The following is a 19577-nucleotide window of genomic DNA, read 5'->3' as shown; positions in this document are numbered from 1 at the left end:
TTAGCCAGGATGGTCTCGATCTCCTGACCTCGTGATCCGCCCACCTTGGCCTCCCAAAGTACTGGGATTACAGGTGTGAGCCACTGCACCTGGTCTCTTTTTTTTTTTTTTTTTTTTTTTTTTTGAGATAGATGGAGTCTCACTCTGTTGCCCAGACTGGAGTACAATGGCACAATCTCAGCTCACTGCAACCTCTGCCTCCTGGGTTCAAGCGATTCTCCTGTCTCAGCCTCCTGAGTAGCTGGGATTACAGGCACCTGCCACCATGCCCAGCTAATTTTTATATTTTTAGTAGCGACAGGATTTCACCATGTTGGTCAGGCTGGTCTCAAACTCCTGACCTCAGGTGATCCACCTCCCTCGGCCTCCCAAAGTGCTGGGATTACAGGTGTGAGCCACTGTGCTGGGCCAAAAAAAATTGTTTTAAGTGGCCCAGTGTCACATTCATTAGTGTGATAAATGTTTATCAACTGTCTCTATGAATTAAAAAACAAACCTGGATCTGTACTGTTTGCCAATTCCTACAGTGTAAATGCTCCCACCATGGTGAATTTCAAGCTGCCAGCATGACATTACTGAATGTGAAGTTGGATAGACACGTGCAGTGGGCTCAGAGTCAGTAGAAGCCAAGCTGGCTCCCACACACCACCCATTTATGGCAACCTCAGGACAAAGATTCAGAAAGTCCACCATGTTTTTAAATGACACCAACTTTTGACTCAATCCTACCTTGGACTAAGACCAAAGTAAAGGCAACCTGCAAAAAATGTTGCTGACAGAGAGGGAGAGGAAGACAAAGAGTGAGAGGGAGAGGGAGAGATCTGCAGATGGTTCAGAACAGGAAGATGAAGAAGGAAAGGGATGACCTGGGAAGACTGCTATCTCCCAAACGGAGGTGAAAAGGCTGCTTAACAGCTGGTTAGCCTCTAATCCTTACATTACTAAGGGCCACTGCCAAATTAAATGTTTAGGATGTTGTTATGAGCAAGTCAAAGTCTGCATGAAATGCTGGTTATATCCTCTGACCTTTCTGGCAATTTATCCTAATAGCTCAGTAAAAGCAAAACAGATCTCTCCAACCCCAAAATAAAGAAGTTATAAGATCATAAAAACATTAGAAGAGAACATAGGAGTACCCCCCCCCCCAGTCTTCCAGGAATCTTCCAAGCCTTAAATCTAACATAAGAAATAATAAAAAAGAAGATTAATTCATATAACTCTAACCAAACCATAAGTTTCTACATAACAAAAATACCATATACATAATTTAAAGAACCAAACAGCAAACTCGAGGAAAATGGCTACGAGTCATCCAGAAGGGTTAATTCACATCATAAAGTGCACCTATAAATACATAAGAAAATAATGCTTCTCACAGCATATACACAGACCTAAAGGCAAAGGAAATGAAGAGACAGTTCAAAGAACAGGAAATATGGATGGCTCAAAAACTTTCAAAAAGATGTTTAACTTCCTTCATAATAAGAGAAGCGCAAATCACAACCACCACCAAATACAATTTTTTGCACATCAGACTAGAAAATATGTAAACATTTGATAACCCCCTGGGTCAAGGAGGGTGTGGGGAACAGGACTACACACATTATTAGTATAACTGTACATAGCTAAGATTTCTACACAAAACACTCTGACAGTACCTATCAACGTAAAAATGCAGCCTACTTTGACCCACTTCTAAAATTTCTTGCATACGTGCAAATGTCTGAGTATGCCAAGATTTCAAGATATATTGTGAATATAACAGCAAAGACTGGAGACAAACTCAATGCTTCCTCAGTAAGTGATTAAATAAATGACGGCCCAGTCTGACAATGGAATACTACGCAGACATAAAAAAGAATGAATACCTCTGTGTACTGATGTATTCATCTCCAGCATAAGTTTTTTAAAAAGGCAAAAAACAGTGTTTAGTGTTTCTGAGACAAAATATATAAATGAAAGTAGAACATTTCTGGAAGGGTATGTGAGAAACTGCTAACCATGGTTGCTTCTGAAGAGGGAAACTGGGGGCAGAGACAGAAAGAAATGTTACTTTTACTCTGTTTTCTGTACGATATACATGTATTACCTACTATAGTCAATTTTTTCAAATAGATATGCATGAATATATCCACTGTTGTTGCATATACTAAACAAAAGCCACCACTGGGATGACCTCAGGGTAGTCAGTTCAGTAGTTTATTATTCTTTTTGAGATGGAGTCTCGCTCTGTTGCCCAGGCTGGAGTGCAGTGGAGCGATCTCGGCTCATTGCAACCTCCGCCTCCCAGGTTCAAGCTATTCTCCTGCCTCAGCCTCCCAAGTAGCTGGGAATACAGGCGTGAGCCACCATGCCCGGCTAATTTTTGTATTTTTAGTAGAGACGGGGTTTCACTATGTTGGCCAGGCTGGTCTGGAACTCCTGACCTCGTGATCCGCCCGGCCCGGCCTCCCAAAGTGCTGGCATTACAAGCGTGAGCCTCTGCACCCGGCCGTCAGTTCAGTATTAGGTAAAGAATTTAATAACTTTTAATAAATCAGCAAAATATCATGCATTTAAAATGTTTCGGAAGAACTGGACAAATACTTTTGATAAGGCATCAAGAAAATAGTAGATTCCATTAAATGAACACTTTGATTAGAACTGTAAAAACAGGTTTGTGTGTAAGGCATTTCAAAAGTGAAAAATAGTTATCATATGATAACTAAGATCATGGAATTGTGGGCTATTTTTAAAAGTGTTACTGTTGCAATGATATAATTATTTCTAGTCTTAATTAAATTGTACTTAAAGTCACTTTAAATAACTTCTACTCTTTAGCCCTAGAAAAAGGATACAAATTACTTCCCAGGATATTTAAGCAACTTTCAGGATAAGGGTCAGAAATCTTTGCAAATTCATGAGAACAGAGGAAATGCTACCAGAAGACTGGAGCTGGACAAACATCCTACACTTCAAATACAGAAAAAAACTGGGCTTGGGAAGTTCAGCCGGCATTGATTATTGGCAAAAATTCTAGAGATTACTCAAGAAAGTGATGAGTATTAGAAATCAGCTGATTCACTCGGAACAATGAAGGATACACTGTGCAAATTATTATTATTTTTTGAGACAGGGTCTCACTCTATCACCCAGACTGGAGTTGCAGTGGTGCAGTCTCACTCATTGCAACCTCTCACTCCCAGGCTCCAGCTATTCTCCTGCCTCAGCCTCCCTAGTAGCTGGGATTAGAGGCACGCGCCACCACACTCAGCTAGTTTTTCTAGTTTTAGTAGAGATGGGGTTTCACCATGTTGGCCAGGCTGGTCTCAAACTCCTAATCTCAGATGATCCACCCACCTAGGCCTCCCAAAGTGTTGGGATGAGGCGTGAGCCACTGCACCCAGCCTGTGCAAATCATTTAGAGCAATATTTGTAAGTCCACGGAGTTTCTTTTTGTTTGTTTTACCTTTGTTGACTAAGATTTCAGAAGTATCTGAGAATTTGGGCTGCACAGGGAATGCTGGTGTGGGAGAGGGAAGCCAGCTGAGCCAGGCTGCAGACCTGTTTGTCCTTAGTTCCCCAAACCTTGCTGTCTATGTGACTTGGAAGGAATTTGATTCTTTTCTGCAAGACACTGACAATACATTTCAACAGAGCTGGGAGATAAAATGCAGAGCTTATGAAAGTCATCAGAAAGTTGAACACAGATGGTCCCCGACTTAAAGCGGTTCGACTTGATGATTTTTTGACTTGATGATGGTGTGAACACAATACACATTCAGTAGAAACTGTATCAATAAGGGCTGCTTTATTCACCAGAAGTGAAAAACACAATGGTTGTGTGAGTATCTGAAGTACACAACCATTCTCTTTTTCACTTTTAGTACAGTTACATTCCATAAGTTACATGAGATATTCAACACATTATAAAATAGGCTTAGTGTGAGATGATCCTGCCCAACTGTGGGTTAATGTGAGTGTTCTGAGCACAGCTAAGGTAGGCTGGGCTAAGCCAGCATATTCAATAGGTTAGGTGTATTAAATGTATTTTCCACTTTCAATATTTCCAACTGCTGAGGGGTTTATCTGGACACAAGACACAACCCCATCCTAAGCAGAGGAGCATCTGTACCTGGTTCTTGTACAGAACACATGGCACACTCCAATGTGCGTTCAGTGACTTAAAATCCATGATTATCACTTGCTATTAGTCTGGCTGGTGGCTCACACCTGTAATCCTAACATTTTGGGAGGCCGAGGCAGGAGGACAGCTTGAGGCCAGGAGTTCAAGACCAGCCTGGGCAATATAGCAAGACCCCCATCTCTGCAAAAAAATAAAAATAAAAATAAAAATTAGCCAGGTGTGGTGGTGCATGCCTGTAGTCCCAGCTACTCAGGAGGCTGAGGCAGAAAGATCACTTAAGCCTGGGAGGGGGAGGTTTCAGAGAACTGTGATCGTACCACCGGAGACTGGCCTTGGGTTATTATTTTTAATTAAAGAAAATAATGTATATGAAATGTTTTATCAACTGTAAAGGGCTGCACAAAAGAAAGTGACATTAGCGTTGTCATTATTTTGAAGGCATTGCAGATTCTGCAATGCAAATTCTGGTACCGATAACAAATACCAAGGCCAAGGCAAAAAATAAAAACAAAAAGATCCTAACAGGAGAGATCCAGAAACTCAAAATGATTAAGATGAAACCTAAGTCATGGTCATGCTACATGAGCCTAAAATTGAGAAAATCCTGACTTCATCCACCATTCCCAGGAAACCAGCGTTGGTGGGAGTTGGTGGGGGTTGGTGATCTGGCAGCAGAAGTATGTCATGTCTAGTTTAAGCCTAATGCATCAACTCTAGGTTGCAGTAGGGGAAGGACAGTATCCACCAATCCCCTCTTTGGGTTAGAAACAGGGCCTGCCTGAGTTGCTTTCTGGCTACCATGCATAAGAGACACATATGCCAACCAGAGCAGTAAGCATGGCAAATTTTTGTACGTATAGAATAGCTTAACTACTGTAGATTTTTCAGCCGGGAAAGAAGCTATTGAAAACACATTTTATCTAAGAAATAATTAAAAAACACAATTGTTCTGAGAAGCAAGTGGCACAAACAGGCATGAGTTAACCTGAGTTTTATTTACCAAAAAGTGTACCTCCCTGCAAGGAGGAGCAACTACGGGATGGACTAGCTGCCTTGTTAACCAAGCGCTCCCTTCCCATCGATGGAAGTGTTCAAACTAGGATGGACAACTTCATGTCAGAGATATCACACAGAAGGGGAGAGAGGCTTGTCAGTCCTAAGATCCCTCTTAACTACAATAACCTAGGATTCTAACCGGCTTGACAGTTTCACGTGTGTAGGTAGGTGCTAGGATACCAGCAGCCACATGAGAAAGAGGTCCAGAACTGTGCCTGGTGGCCCTTCTGTCTTCCTCTCCCTATCTGGCACCTAGGGACAGAACAGTACATATACTGTAGGGCACACACATGCTAAAGGATACATGCTAAATACAGGATACATGCTGAAGACAGCATGAGGCTTATCTGCAAGGGAAAGATCATGGAACAGAGCAGGAAAGAGGCACAAAAGGCAGCTTCTCAAACCCGAAGCTTTCATCTGCTGAGAGAAGGCAAAGGCTCCTTCCACTTCTGCTTCTACTTGAGACACGGGCTGACAAGCAAGCACCTGACCCCTAGAACTTCTGCACTCATCATAGTGTATACCCCACATTTGTGCGTCTGCTACAGTATTCAACATACACAGCAGCACAGGAAAAGTCTGCCTTCCAACAGGCCAAAATGTGCTTGAAAAGCTCTTTGAAGCATTTGTTATGTGCTTGAAACACACAGAACACTGGGAAGGCAGTCCTTTATTTAGATCTTTTTTGTCTGTGAAAATCAATATGTCCTTTCTAGGCTTTACTGTATAAGAAAATGTGTGTCTAATTATTGTTCCCAGGTTTTCCCTCTCAGTCTGGCCCAGTAACTGCAACTGTCATCAAGCATCACCCAAAACATGCCACACACGAGTGCTGTCTGTGCCCCTCTCGAGTGCTAATTTAGAAAAACTGCCCAGCTCTCCAATATGCCTCCATAGTCTGCTTTTAAGAACTATTTTTGTTCCCTCCTCCCACCACGCATGGCTGAGTGTGAATAGCTGTCTCCTGGGTCCTCACTGCCAAGGTAATGGCACTCTATCCCACCTCGTCACTTTCAAGTTCACCTCTGCTTTGACCCCTGGACACAGCACTCTTCACACATACTCACTTTGATCCATTCTTCTCCCTCTGCTCTAGAAAGGGACTTAAAATACTTAACAATGTTGCCAAATCCTCAGTCTGTCAGACATACACAGTGATTTAAATAGTCATTGTTCTTAATTTTTCGGTGCTGCTAAACCAAAAAAGAAATATTGCCCTCCTTGAAATGAAAACGGTCACAGAAACACCTTTAGAAAGCAGGGGGTAGGAGGTGGGTGGGATCAAGGTGAACCCAGCTAGAAGGACATTACCCCATTACCTTGAAGGGCAGCAGGGGCAGCTCAGTGAGACAGTTCCCACAGGACAGAGCATTTCTGGCCAGGTTGGTACAAGATTAAAACAATGATTATGATGATGTAAGAGTTTCATCTTACACATCCATGAGCTACAACTGTTAACCAATGCACAAGGGGGTGGAGGTTACATGCACACTGACTATTTAAAACTGTCCAATTTCATACATTTCGACAAAGCATTTAAAACTCTGCCAGAACTGCCCAGAATGGGTAGGGGCGTGGGGTGGGGGAGAGTCTATATTTACTTTAAAATGTGAATTATTTATTTTAGACACAAGGAGCAAAACTGCAAATGTCTTGATAGCTCCTATATGTTAAGAATAAAATTATAGCTCTCTAGGGCATTGAGTGTCCACCATTACCCACTCTGTGTTTAGGCCCTCACACTTGCCTTTCAACTCCCTTCTGCTACATTTCACACCATGCAATACCTCTGCAAGGGAGCTTTAGCTACACGACTCAGAGGACGAGGTGCATGTTTCAGCTAAAGCACACCCCGTTCTCGGTGCCTCAGCCCAAAGCAGCTGCTGTGTAAGAGCGGTGACAGCCCAGGAACACCCAAATGACACATTCTCCACGTCCTTCCTATACTGTAGTGATGTTTACTGAAGTGCTGAGAAAACACTGGAGGAGACACTGGGGCAGTAAAGTCTAAAGTCAGATATCTTTCCGGGAGGACTGAGCATGGGCTGCGGGTTGGAGATCTGCAGGAGTCTTTGCTTCTCTGGCTCTCCAGTTCTTTAGCGGACTTTACCTCTGTCAAAATCAAGTGCCAGATGCGAGACTACTGCTTTGTGGGAAACTCAGGGACAACTAACCGGGCAGAACAGGGCCGTGGTCCCGGCTCCCCCAGCAGACCTTGAACGACGCCAGTCCCGGGCTGGTGACAGGTCAGCTGCCTCGCCCCGAGGGTGGGGGAAGGGCGCGCTTTCCATCCGCGTACTGGGACAAGGAGTTTGGGTGCAAACTAATAAAGGCTATGGCGCTCCCTTTACACCCAAGTAAAGGGATGTGGTTTGGGGGACGCAAGGAGATTAAGCCAGTGCGGAATGCCGTACACACACTCTAGCACCACCACTTTGGGGACTTCGGGTCTCTCGCTGGCTCGGGCTTGGACCTCGATTTGCATGGAGAGGGTCGGAGGGACTGGGCGGCCGCGGCCCTTACCTTGCTGACCACGTTCTGGACGAGGCCGGCGCGGATGCCGTAGTCCCACGCGTGGCAGTCACAGTTGGAGGCGTTGTCCCCCTTGTCCGGAGGGGATGGCAGGGGTGGTGTGTCGCCTCCGTCCGCGCCGCTGCTGTTGCTCCGGTTGCCCGCAGGCTCCCAGGGGGCAGCGGAGAAGGGGGTGCTGGGGAGGCTGGTCCAGTCGCCCGTGCCCGCCCCCCGGCCTGTGGTGGTGACCCCCGCCAGCTCGGTGCCTTTGCCGGCCCCGCGGCACCAGAAGTTGGGCTGGTCCAGGAGGAACGAGTCCGAGAACTGGCTGAAGCCGATGAACAGCGCCGGGATCCAGGTGAGCAGCACGAGGGTCTTCTGATAGCCCCCGCCCAGGCCCCCGAGGAAGGGCAGCACCGACCCGTCATAGTCCAGCAACAACAGGCTCGGGGCCGCAGCGGCCGAGCAGCAGCTCGAGTGCGGGCCGCCTCCGGGATGCAGTGGAGGCAGCGGCTGGATCTCCGCGCCGCCGCCGGGCCCCGCGCGTCCCCCGAGGGGCGCCGAGGCCGCCGCGTCCCCAGGCGGCAGGGAGCCGTTCTCCTCGGCCGGGGCCGGCTGCCGCCCGGGCCCGCCGCCTGCCGCCTCGCGCCGCCGGTCTATGGCCATGGCCCGGGCCCGCGGCTCCCGCAGAGGCGCATAGAGCGCGGCGGAGGCTCCGCGGGCGCCCTGGGCACAGCGCGCCGGGCCAGGCGCCTGCAGCCGCTGCCGCCGAGGAGGGCCCACGGCTCAGGAGAGAGCGCTCGGCGGCCCCGGGTGCGTCAGGCCGCCCCCATGTCACCCGCCGGACCCCGCGCCCCGGGCGCTGTGGCCCCGCTCGGGCGCCGGGCAGAGGCGGGCAGAGGCCGGCCGGGCCCTCAGCCGCCGCAGCTCATCGGCTCCGCGGCCCGGGCGCCGGCTGCCGAGCCCGCCGCTCTCCGCTGCTCCGCGCCGGCCGCGGCAGGAGGAGGAGCCGGCGCCGCGCCCGGCCCGCGCCCTTGCCGGCGGTTCAGGGCCCTGCGGGCGGCGGGGCGGGCAACTGCTGCTGCTCCCGGGGTGGCCGCGCTGTATTTCTCCGACTCCGGGCGCCTCCCGGAAGCCGCGAGCTTGGGACCCAGCCTGCCGAGCCGGCCGCGCTCTCCGGCTCCTGGAGCGGGCCCCACTCCTCCTCCTCGTCCTCCTCCTCCTCCTCCTCCCTGCCCCCGGCCCGCCCCCTCTCCCCCCGCCGAGGTGGAGGTAACCGCGGCACCTGCTGCGCTCGGCTCTTGCGCGCGAGCGCCCCCTCCAGCCCGGACGCTCCGCCGCCGCCCGGGATCCACAGGAGGGGGGCGGGGGAAACGGGACACCCCGGGCCCGCCTGGCTGGAGGATCCACTACCCGTGCCCGTTTCGCGCCGGGCGGGGCGGGGGAGGAGGAGGCGGGCGTAGCAGGGGGCGCCGGCCGGCGAGGGGTCCGGGCGAAGTCGGCATGCGCTGAGAACGTGTGGGCCGGGTCTTCTATGAGGCTGGGTTCCCGCAGCTGCGCGGGCCCCCCACCCACTCCGCGCGCGCCAGGGTTCCGTGACCTCTGTCTCTTCGGAGGTGCCCGGCCGTCCCGCTGCCCGCGCCCCGCTCCCAGTCCCAAGCCCGAGGGTCTTCAGCCTTCGGGAACAACCCTCTGCGCTTTATCCAGGAGCGAATAAGGTCGATTTTCGTGTCCGTGGAGCAGGGTCAAGGAGGCGCCTTTGCCAATTTCAGGTCGCCAGTCCCCCGCAGTGTCTGGCCACCTGCGACCCGCCGCACCCACTCCCAAATCGCCATTTCTTCCCCCACTCCTAAGTGAATGCGATGTAAGCACGATGCTGGGGTAGATCTCCAACACAAGTTATAATACACACGGTATGAACGTGATGGCATTCCCCACCCCCTCCCTAAGATCTTGTATTCACGTTTGGAACGCCGTGTGCACAGGCGCACACGTCTATACGCTCACAGAAGAAGACAAACCTCTCCCTCCTCTCCTGCTCCAGCGCCAACCTTGCCCAGCCAGCGCTATATAAATAACACCAACCCTGCGGCAAACGGCTACATTAGCATATTTCCTCCCGCACCCAGCGCACGCACCAATGAGAGTTATCCGGCACCTTTCACCCCAGCGTCCCCACATATTGGAGACATTTCATATTCTGAGAAGTTTATTAATGGAAGTCTTAAATTGAGCAATCCATTTCTAGTCTTATTTGGGGCAAAAATTAAAAAAAAAAAAAATGTTTAGCTTTCCAAAAGGATATATTCTAAGCTCCATATACTGAATGTATTCTTTTGCATTTTCATTATTTGCTCAGCTAACCGCTGCATAATTTAGAGGAACACATTTTTAACCTGCAGTTCAGTGTTAAGGGCAACATGTGTTTACAGCATAAAATGCTGGCACATCCGTACGAGAGAACTATTTCTGAAGGCTGCTGGGGGGCGGGTCTTGGGGGACAGGGGAGGTTGTGGACCTTCCTGCGTGGCCGAGAAGGGGAGATTAGATAACAATGGGCGGAAGGGGCCCAAAGGGCTGCAAAAGACACCAAACCTCTGAGAAATGGGTCTGGAAACCACATGTATAAAGAGCTGGGGGCGGGGTTGGGAGGCGGAGACACGATAGTGCACGTTATGTACGCGGTAATTTTTTTTAACTTCACATTATTTATTAGCTTAACTTTTCTTTTCCTTCCCTCTCCTCCCCTCATTTGAAGAGCTAATACATGCAAAGTTATGACCTCCATGCCTGGAACAGAGTAGGTACGCGATGAATGTTAGCCATGTATTATTACCAGTGCTCCTCTTGCCATTACGTACAATCCACATTTCCTTTTCAATTGAAATATAACTTTACAGATTTTATTTATTTTCCTTTCAGCGGCTGATTTTCCAGAAGAGATCCACTTTGTGTCTGGCTCTGCCTCCTTCCCCCACAGTCACAAGGACCCATTTGTTTTCTTGTAACTGATCACAAAAGGAGCATTGCCATTGACCTTAATGGCCCTTCCAATCAGAATAACTATCATAGCCAGCGTTTCAGAGTTGGCTTTCAAATTCACACTCTCACTCAGTCCTCACATTCAGCGCCCCAAGAAGTGGGCTTTCAAAGAGAAACAGCAAGGATCAGGTGACTGACTACCAGATCAAAGAGTTGGTCCACAGCTGAGCCAAACATCTGGTTTTGAACCCAGATTTTCTGACTGGACATTCCAGGATTTCTCCATTTCATCATACAGGGGCAACTATAGGGAACAGTTTACAAAGATGTTTGTTAATGTGCATTTTTAAGTGGGAGAAGCCCTGGCCCTAGGAAAAGAGTTTCACTATGAAGATGTTATTAGTCTTTGTTCCCAAAAGGTGGTAAAAATCCTCAAATGGTACATTCTTAGAATTTAGGGACACACTGGAAAATGGTATCCTCTAAAACTGAAGCTAAAAGGAGGCAACATAAAATGGTTGAAATTAACCATCTGCAGCACTGACCCAGGCATTGTAATTAAGCTGTTGATTAGATTAGAGGTTTCCCTAAATCCCTCCTGGATTGATATTTCCACCAAATCTAGTCAAGAAGATTAAAATGTAACTACTTTAAAATAAAGTGGCCTTCAATTTATTAAAACATACCACAAGTGATCTCATAACCCGAGCAAAAGGAGTAAAGAGGAAGAATTTGACACTCTGACAGTCTCAGGGGGTGAGGTTTGAGATCCATGGACCAGTATAGGAAAGCCAGACACCTGTTGAGAAATTACTGTTTTTAATTTTCTGCATGATCATTATCATCAGCTGCTATTTTTCTTGTTTGCTTAGTTATTTATTACCTCTATATTTATTTACATTCTGCCTCTAGAATGTAAGCACCTTCGGGGATAGGTGCCTTGTACTGAGCTGTATGCCTGGTGGCTAAAACAGTGCCTGGTACATGCAAGGCACTCAATACATCTTTGTCAAATAAATGAGTGTACCAACTTATTAATCACTTGACGATACTGTCTATTCAAATCATAAAACTGTTTACTTTGATTCTTAAATCATCAAGCAACCTTTTCATATTTGTTCAGTCTCTCAAAGATGGTGCTCAGATCAGCCTACATGAGACTTGAAATGAATTTGACAATTATATGTCTTGTTGTAAGGTGTTGTGGTTACTGGATTAGCTCCCAGTATGATCTTCGGGGGCAGTACTGGCTTGCAGATGGTGGCTTATAGGCCAAATGCAGCTCACAGACCATAGGCAATGTTTTCAGTAAAATAATTGCTAACATTTCAAAATTGGGAGATTGAATACTTAGGGGAAAAAAAATGTGTTTTGGGCTTCTCTGAACATAGCAGAAGCCATTGCCCTTTTGATGCCCCATGGACTGTGCTTTCTTGGACTGCAGTAAATGAGCAGGCACTCTCCAGCTTGCCTTCATCCCTGCCTGACACATCCCCTCATGCATGTCATTTGGCCCCCAAAAGTAGCTGTGTTTGTGACCCTAAATTTATGTGAGTATCCTGAACCCAGTGATCTTCATAAAGAAGCTGAGTCATTCGCTTCACCTTTGAAAGTATGTTAAAGAATCTACCAGTTTATAGTTTCCTAAAAATTGAGAAAATAAAGAAAGGAAATGAAAGTCATAACCTGATCACCAATACACTTCAACAGTTTTACTTCCTTGGAAATAACAGAAGAACAAAATTTTTAGTGTACCTCTAAAATTGATGGAAACCTAATTTTAAATCCTCTATAATTCTGTAAAAGTTAATTCTAAGGAATTCAAGTCAGGGTTAATTAACTGTAAATGTATGCTATAAGTCATACCAAATGGATTTCACATTGGTTTTCTCTGATTACTCATGGTCTTTATACTTGAATTATGGATAGATATATCACATTTTAGAATATCCTATGTCATTCTTTTTTTTTTTTTTCTGAAGCTTGATTTATTCCTTTCAAATAAATATTTGAAAAGTAGGTTACCTTGATTTTGGGAGGGTGGGAGAAAGTGATTGAAATTATTTCCAACTCTAGTTGTGTATACTTGAATATTATTTATATCATCCTTTGCCTTTTGGAATGTCAAGTCTGACTCTTTAACAAGAAATTTGACATTTACAAAACCTATCATAAATGAAAATGAAAATGAAAATGCTAACTTTGGTTAAGTGACAGAAGTAATAAAAATGTCACATAACTTATCCTAAGGAAAGCTACAGGTAGTATCTTGAGAAAAACTACGTACTCATCTAGTACAAGCCAAATTCATCAAAAGGTTGAGTGAAAACAGAAAAAGTGAAGATAAGCCTTCTATGCAAAAACGTACTCCATTGTAGATGTGATGGCTAGGGTCCAGTTACTTTCAAAGTTTGCTCAAAATTTAATTTTGAACTCTTTTATTGAGTTAAAAAACTTAGCAAAGCAAATTGATCTAAAATTTGATGTTGGCTTTTGTTTGATGAAAATCAGACGTCATCTTTGTCTTACTGTACTTAAGAATGTTCTTTGGGCCGGGCATGGTGGCTCATGCCTGTAATCCCAGCACTTTGGGAGGCCAAGGGGATCACGCGGTCAGGAGAGTGAGACCATCCTGGCCAACATGGTGAAACCCCATCTCTACTAAAAATATAAAAATCAGCTGGGTATGGTGGCACACACCTGTAGTCCCAGCTACTCGGGAGGCTGAGGCAGGAGAATCGCTTGAACCGGGAGGTGGAGGTTGCAGTGAGCAGAGATCATGCCACTGCACTCCAGCCTGGTGACTGAGCAAGACTCCATCTCAAAAAAGAAGAAAAAAAGAATGTTCTTTCACACACACATACACAAGAAAATAACACAATGACAAGACTTATACGTGAATATTATATGTTTTATTCCAGCATGGAAACAGCCTCTTCTGTTTGATGAGAATCATCCCAAAGTTGGCATATGAACCTTGAGTTTCAAGTATGGATGCTGAGCTCTTGACAATGGGTGAGCTAACTGCAGATAATCATTGTTAGAAGGACTTGAGGAAAGAACAATGAAGTAACCAGGGCTTAGAGGAAAGAAGTTTCACTTTTCAAAAGAGATAAACTAATGTTCTTTAAACAACCCTTTTGTCCTAATGCTTTTCCTACTAATTCTAAATGGAGGTAAAGAAAAACTCACAGATGGATGTAACCAAATCTAAAGTTATTAAATGTTTCTTTTTTTTTTTTTTTCTGTGACCGGAAGCTAGCGGGTGACAAGAGGAATGAATATTCCTGAAGGAGGTAGATTACTAGACCCAGAATATACTTTCTGAGGCAAGCTGTTTTGACCAATACATTGGTTTATTTAACTTCTTTCTTTAATAAGGCTGGTTTGAATTTATTACCATTAGATAGTCATAAATGATTTTTCATATTTAAAAAATTGGCTGCGTATGTATATTATTTTCAGTCCAAATTCTAGGCCATCTAAGAGGGCTTTGAATTAAAATTTATCATTCCTATAGCAAAATATATGTAAATATATGGATAAAGTCACTAACACATTCTAAGTTAACAAGATTTTTAAGGTTTTGAATTTTGAATTTTGAGGAAAGCACTTTTTCTATTTAAAAGGTGATTTAACACCCTAGTATCAACAAGCACACCTAGCACCCAGATCTTGGTATCTAATACCATTCTCCAATATAAGGAACCAGGACCCACTGGAGATAAATGGTTGATTCTAGGACAGGGCAGGAAATCTACAAGGTGATCCTGGGGCATTTTGTGTAATGCCAAGAAGTAAGGAAGAGCTGAATACCTCCACACCCCTCCACACACACAATTATGGGGTATGTGGAGGGGCCACAAGAGCCAAATGAAAGAGCTCCCGAAGTCCAAAACTGGAACCATTTGAGCAAAAAATAAAGTGCTATTGAATAATAAATAACCCAAATGATAAAATCTATACTATGTGTCCGTATGTGAAAAATGAATGATTGGATAAATGAGGAAGAAGAGATAGATCTCCCATGCATAAAATTTCAAATAATTTATGTGGATACTCTGCCCTCAAGCAGGAGTAGAAGTCCTTGCTATGTAAGTGGGGGCTGCCCGTATTGACTTCCTTCCAAAGAGTATGGAAACGGGGAAAAATAAGGTTACCGTGGAAAAACTTTTGCAGTGAAAAGCACTGCTTCAGCCAGGTGATCAAGGTTAGCATCAACAGTGATGAATCATGCTGACGCTGTGTACCCCTGATATGATATGGTGAGAATGGCACTTTACCTCTCCATAACCCCCAAAACTTGGTCTAACCATGAGGAAAACACCAAACAAATTCCTACTGAGGGACAGTCTGCAAAATACCCGAGCAGTACTCAAACTGTCTGGGTGATCACAAAATAAGGAAACTCTGAGAATGTGTCATGTCCAAATGGAGCCTACAGGACAGAGGATGACTAAACGTAATGGGCTGTGCTGGATGGGATCCTGGAACAGGAAAATATGTTAAGGAAAAACTAAGGAAATTGCACTAAACAATGGACCTTGATTAATAATAATGTATCAATACTGATTCATCAATTGTGACAATGTATCAGACTAATGTAAGATGTTAAGAAAGCAAACTGAGCGTGAGGTATGAGTGAATTCTGTACTATCTTTGTAATATTTTTTATAAGTCTAAAACTATTCTAAAATTAAAAGTTTACTGTTATAAAAAAATGACATCTCAAACATTAATATTCCATTTCAAGTTCTCAATCAGTGATATGGTTTGGATATGTTTCCCCATCAAATCTCACATCAAATTGTAATCCCCAATGTTGAAGGTGGGGCGTGGTATGAGGTGACTAGATCATGGGGGCGGTTTCTCAGTAATGGTTTAGCACCATCCCCTGGATGCTGTCCTCAAGATAGTGAGTTCTCTCTTGGAATCTGTTTGTTTAAAAGTGTGTAGCAACCCCTCCACCCAAAATGTGTTTTGGGCTTCTCTGAACATAGCAGAAGCCGAACCCCCACCCCCACTCTTGTTTCTGCTCTGGCCATGTGAAGTGTCTGCTCCCTCTCTGCTTCCACCGTGATTGTAAGTTTCCCAAGGCCTCCCCAGAAGCTGAGCAGATGCCCATCCTGCCGCTTGTACAGCCTCTGGAATTGTGAGCCAATGCAACCTCTTTTCTTTATAATTTACCCAGTCTCAGGTATTTCTTTATAGCAATGCAAGAATGAACGAATACAGTCAGTAATCTCTCTGTATAGATTTTTATCTCGATGATGACTTTTTTTTTTTTTTTTTTTTTTTTTTTGAGACAGAGTTTCGCTCTTGTTGCCCAGACTGGAGTGCAATGCCATGATCTCAGCTCACCTCAACCTCTGCCTCCTGGGTTCAAGTGATTCTCCTGCCTCAGCCTCTTGAGTATCTGGGATTACAGGCATGAGCCACTATGCCTGGCTAATTTTGTATTTTTAGTAGAGACAGGGTTTCTCCATGTTGGTCAGGCTGGTCTTGAACTCCTGACCTCCAGTGATCCGTCCGCCTCGGCCTCCCAAAGTGCTGAAATTATAGGTGTGAGTCACTGCACCCGGATATGATGACATTTTTAATCAAGTAAAGGTTTAATGGTTTGAAACCCAAAGTTGATGGAAGGGACACAAAAATTTAATTGATTGAAAAATAAATTTTTATGAGAGATTGTTAAGTAACTGATTTTTCAAAACACTCCAAAGGTTAAAGATGCCAATATCAGCAAAATTATGAGCTATGGCCTAGGCTCTGGTGTAAGAGGCCAGCAAGGCCAGGTGGTCCTCCAGCCCTGAGACACACGGTAACTATCACTTTATTTTAAAGTTCTCTTGTTCCATTTGTGTTTACATTTCCATATTCTATTGTGTTTTTATCATTGGCCTAGAAATACATTTAAGCCAATTTTTCTTTGGTTTCTTAGAGCTTTTTCTTCTGCCTTGTTAACTTTCTCAATGATTCCATGTCTTAAAAGTTAACATAGAACCTTTAGGGAGGCTGTGAAATACATGTGTATGGAATAACCAGCCTACTTTTAGGTAATGTAACAGAGCAGGCTGGACCCTCCAGGTGAACAATCTTTGACAGAGTCTTTTTATTAGCCAGAAAATGCTTGGAATATAAATCTAAGGGCATTCAAGTAAAACTCCATTTTCTAGTAGGTGTCCCTAAAGCACAGGGCCCCTGATTTATGTGTCTCAGTAGCTCCACCGCTGGTCACAGGGCCTGGCATTCAATAAACATTTGCTGAATGAATGAACAAAGGAAGGATGGGATGCTATACAGGATTCTGCCAGGGAGAAGCTAATATGCCATCTAAAACTAATTTTCAAGCAAAGACACGTCAAGTATTCCCTTTAGCTTCAGACTCACTAGCCAGCATACTGTGCCATCTCCCCATTGTTGCTGTGTCCTCAAAGAATGCGAACATTATTCAAATTTCCTAAGGTGGTCAGCTGTTCCTTGCCAGCTCAGATGATGCTCTTCCCAGCCCTGCTTTCTTTGTTCTATCAGCAGTCATAAGGACAATTTTTGTGGATTGGTGATCTGATTCCTTATCACCACAAACCTGGGGCCAGATTCCACTGTCAATCAAATAGAGAAAAGAGGTTGGAATCCCCAGTGGCATTTCATTCCATTAGCTCTACTAAATAATTCTACAGTAGAGTCCGATAGACCCAGAGCTTGAATTTGCTGCCGTGATCAGACTTCCTGGTAGCGAATGTCTGCAGGCCAGACCTGTGCTGTCCTGAATGCCTTGCTGCCCCAGGGCAGGAGATCCGGCCTTCTAGGTGGTCCCCTAGGCTAAAGGGCAGCAAGAGTGAAGGCCTGCCACACTCCAGCAGTGTCCTGTCTACCCCACAGAACCCCCACAAGGGGCAGTCCCTGTGTTCGTCCACGTGGCAGCTCTAATGTTAGGTCCTGGCTCCACCTTCTCCCGCTTGCCCTGTCTTGCTGCAAACATGTTGCTCTGCATCTTGAACAGAACCAGAAACGTGACACATTCCTAATAACCTTAATTATCCTCACAGTTAGCATTTCTTGAGCACGCAATCACCTTTCCACATATCTCATCTCACTTAAAGTACCCTACACATCTGCGAAGGAGGGATCATTGCACCATTCTGGAGATGAGGCCTCTGAGCCCAAGCTAAGTCATCATATCCCCTGTGACCTGCATGTATACATCCAGAAGGCCTGAAGCAACTGAAGAACCACAAAAGATGACATTCCACCATTGTGATCTGTTCCTACCCACCCATAACTGACCTTATGGCAATACATCCTCCCCGCCCTTTCGATAATGTACTTTGTGATATTCCCCCGCCCTTAAGAAGGTACTTTCTAATATTCTCCCCACCCTTGAGAATGTACTTTGTGAGATCCACCCCCTGCCCACAAAAAATTGCTCTTAACTCCACCGCCTGTCCCAAACCTATAAGAACTAATGATAATCCCACCACCCTTTGCTGACTCCTTTCTCAGCCCGGGACTCAGCCCGCCTGCACCCAGGTGAAATAAACAGCCTTGTTGCTCACACAAAGCCTGTTTGGTGGACTCTCTTCACACAGATGTGTGTGACACAGACCTTAAAAGACGTTAAGTAACTTGCCCAAGGTCACGCAGTATCAGAACCAGGATTCAAAATAGAAACTCAGACCTGTCTCATGCCAATGCCCAGGATTCTCATCCACTACAATTAGCCACCTCCCCTGGGTGGAAAGAGTGGGGAACTTCTGCCAGGTCTTTCTGATTCCATGGGGTAGAGGTCCAGATCTGACAAGGCTCATCTCCAGCTGGATGCATGCCCACTGCCCCTTCCTCTCCCTGTCCTCTCAGCAAGAGTTGGGCCCAGTGGGCTTCTGTGACTCATACCTTTGCTTCTGGAACTGGCTTCCTCTCTGCCCCAATACCAGTGACCTTGGGAAACCCCAAATCACTTCCTTCCAGGAACATGTCCACTTCCAGCTCCTCAGGCCGATACTGTCATCCGCTGTGTGCCCCCTGGAGACATCCCTAAGCCCTTGAGTTATCTGGAAATCATTTACAAAGTCAGAAGGATCATTTTAGCATTAGCCCTTATTCCCTGAACAAAACAGGCCCTTAGACAGTGAGGGCTTCTTATAAAGTTGCCTGACTCTCTTTTGCTTCCGGTTCTGGGATAGACTCAAAGCCTCTTGAGTATAAAATTCTATAACTTCCACTCTGTCTTCATTATGTAAGATGTTCAGAAAACCCCAGTATTGGAAACAGAACTCACTAGACACTTGGGTAAACTACTTTGGCCTTTCATTGGACACCCACCATTATTTGAGGCGTCTTAGGGATTGACCATCGGTGGCTGGAATAAGTTGGAAAGTCATCAAAGGAGCTGGGTGTGGCTCTGGAGGTCCTAGGGAATCTCTCCCAGAAGGAATCCAATCAAGGAAAATCTAAACTGTTTCCTGTGACTGTATATCACGTGTTTGCCCTTTTCCTCCACTTAGTTCATTTTAAGATTATCTTAATGCTGCCTATCAGATAAGAACTTTACGTATAAAATTAGATATTTTAAAATAAGCAGGCCTGATGGCCGGGCGCGGTGGCTCAAGCCTGTAATCCCAGCACTTTGGGAGGCCGAGACGGGCGGATCACGAGGTCAGGAGATCAAGACCATCCTGGCTAACACGTGAAACCCCGTCTCTACTAAAAAAATACAAAAATCTAGCCGGGCAAGGTGGCGGGCGCCTGTAGTCCCAGCTACTCGGGAGGCTGAGGCGGGAGAATGGCGTAAACCCGGGAGGCGGAACTTGCAGTGAGCTGAGATCTGGCCACTGCACTCCAGCCTGGGCGACAGAGCCAGACTCCGTCACAAAAAAAAAAAAAAAAAAAAAAAAAAAAA

At 45.6% G+C, this 19577-nt stretch overlaps 1 protein-coding gene and 1 long non-coding RNA gene across 3 annotated transcripts in view; one reads left to right on the top strand and one right to left on the bottom strand.

Annotated features, from left to right (window-relative positions):
* SLC22A23 (solute carrier family 22 member 23) overlaps positions 1-8879 on the bottom strand; it is a 183799-nt gene extending 174920 nt beyond the window's left edge. For both annotated transcript variants that reach the window (XM_023221087.2, XM_023221088.2), the window contains exon 1: positions 7709-8879. In XM_023221087.2, coding sequence (XP_023076855.1) covers positions 7709-8362 — 654 coding nt within the window. In that variant the 5' untranslated portion in view covers positions 8363-8879. The remainder of the gene's footprint in view (positions 1-7708) is intronic.
* LOC111548570 lies at positions 7774-18087 on the top strand. Its single transcript, XR_002733469.3, has 4 exons — positions 7774-8054; positions 13600-13693; positions 16402-16499; positions 17782-18087. It is a non-coding gene; the product is annotated as an uncharacterized LOC111548570 (long non-coding RNA).
* Positions 18088-19577: the final 1490 nt, after the last annotated feature.

Source organism: Piliocolobus tephrosceles, chromosome 5 (assembly GCF_002776525.5).
Source record: "Piliocolobus tephrosceles isolate RC106 chromosome 5, ASM277652v3, whole genome shotgun sequence".
Taxonomy (NCBI): Eukaryota; Metazoa; Chordata; class Mammalia; order Primates; family Cercopithecidae; genus Piliocolobus; species Piliocolobus tephrosceles.
The sequence above is the reverse complement of the archived record's forward strand: the minus strand, read 5'-3'. Positions and strand labels throughout refer to the sequence as shown.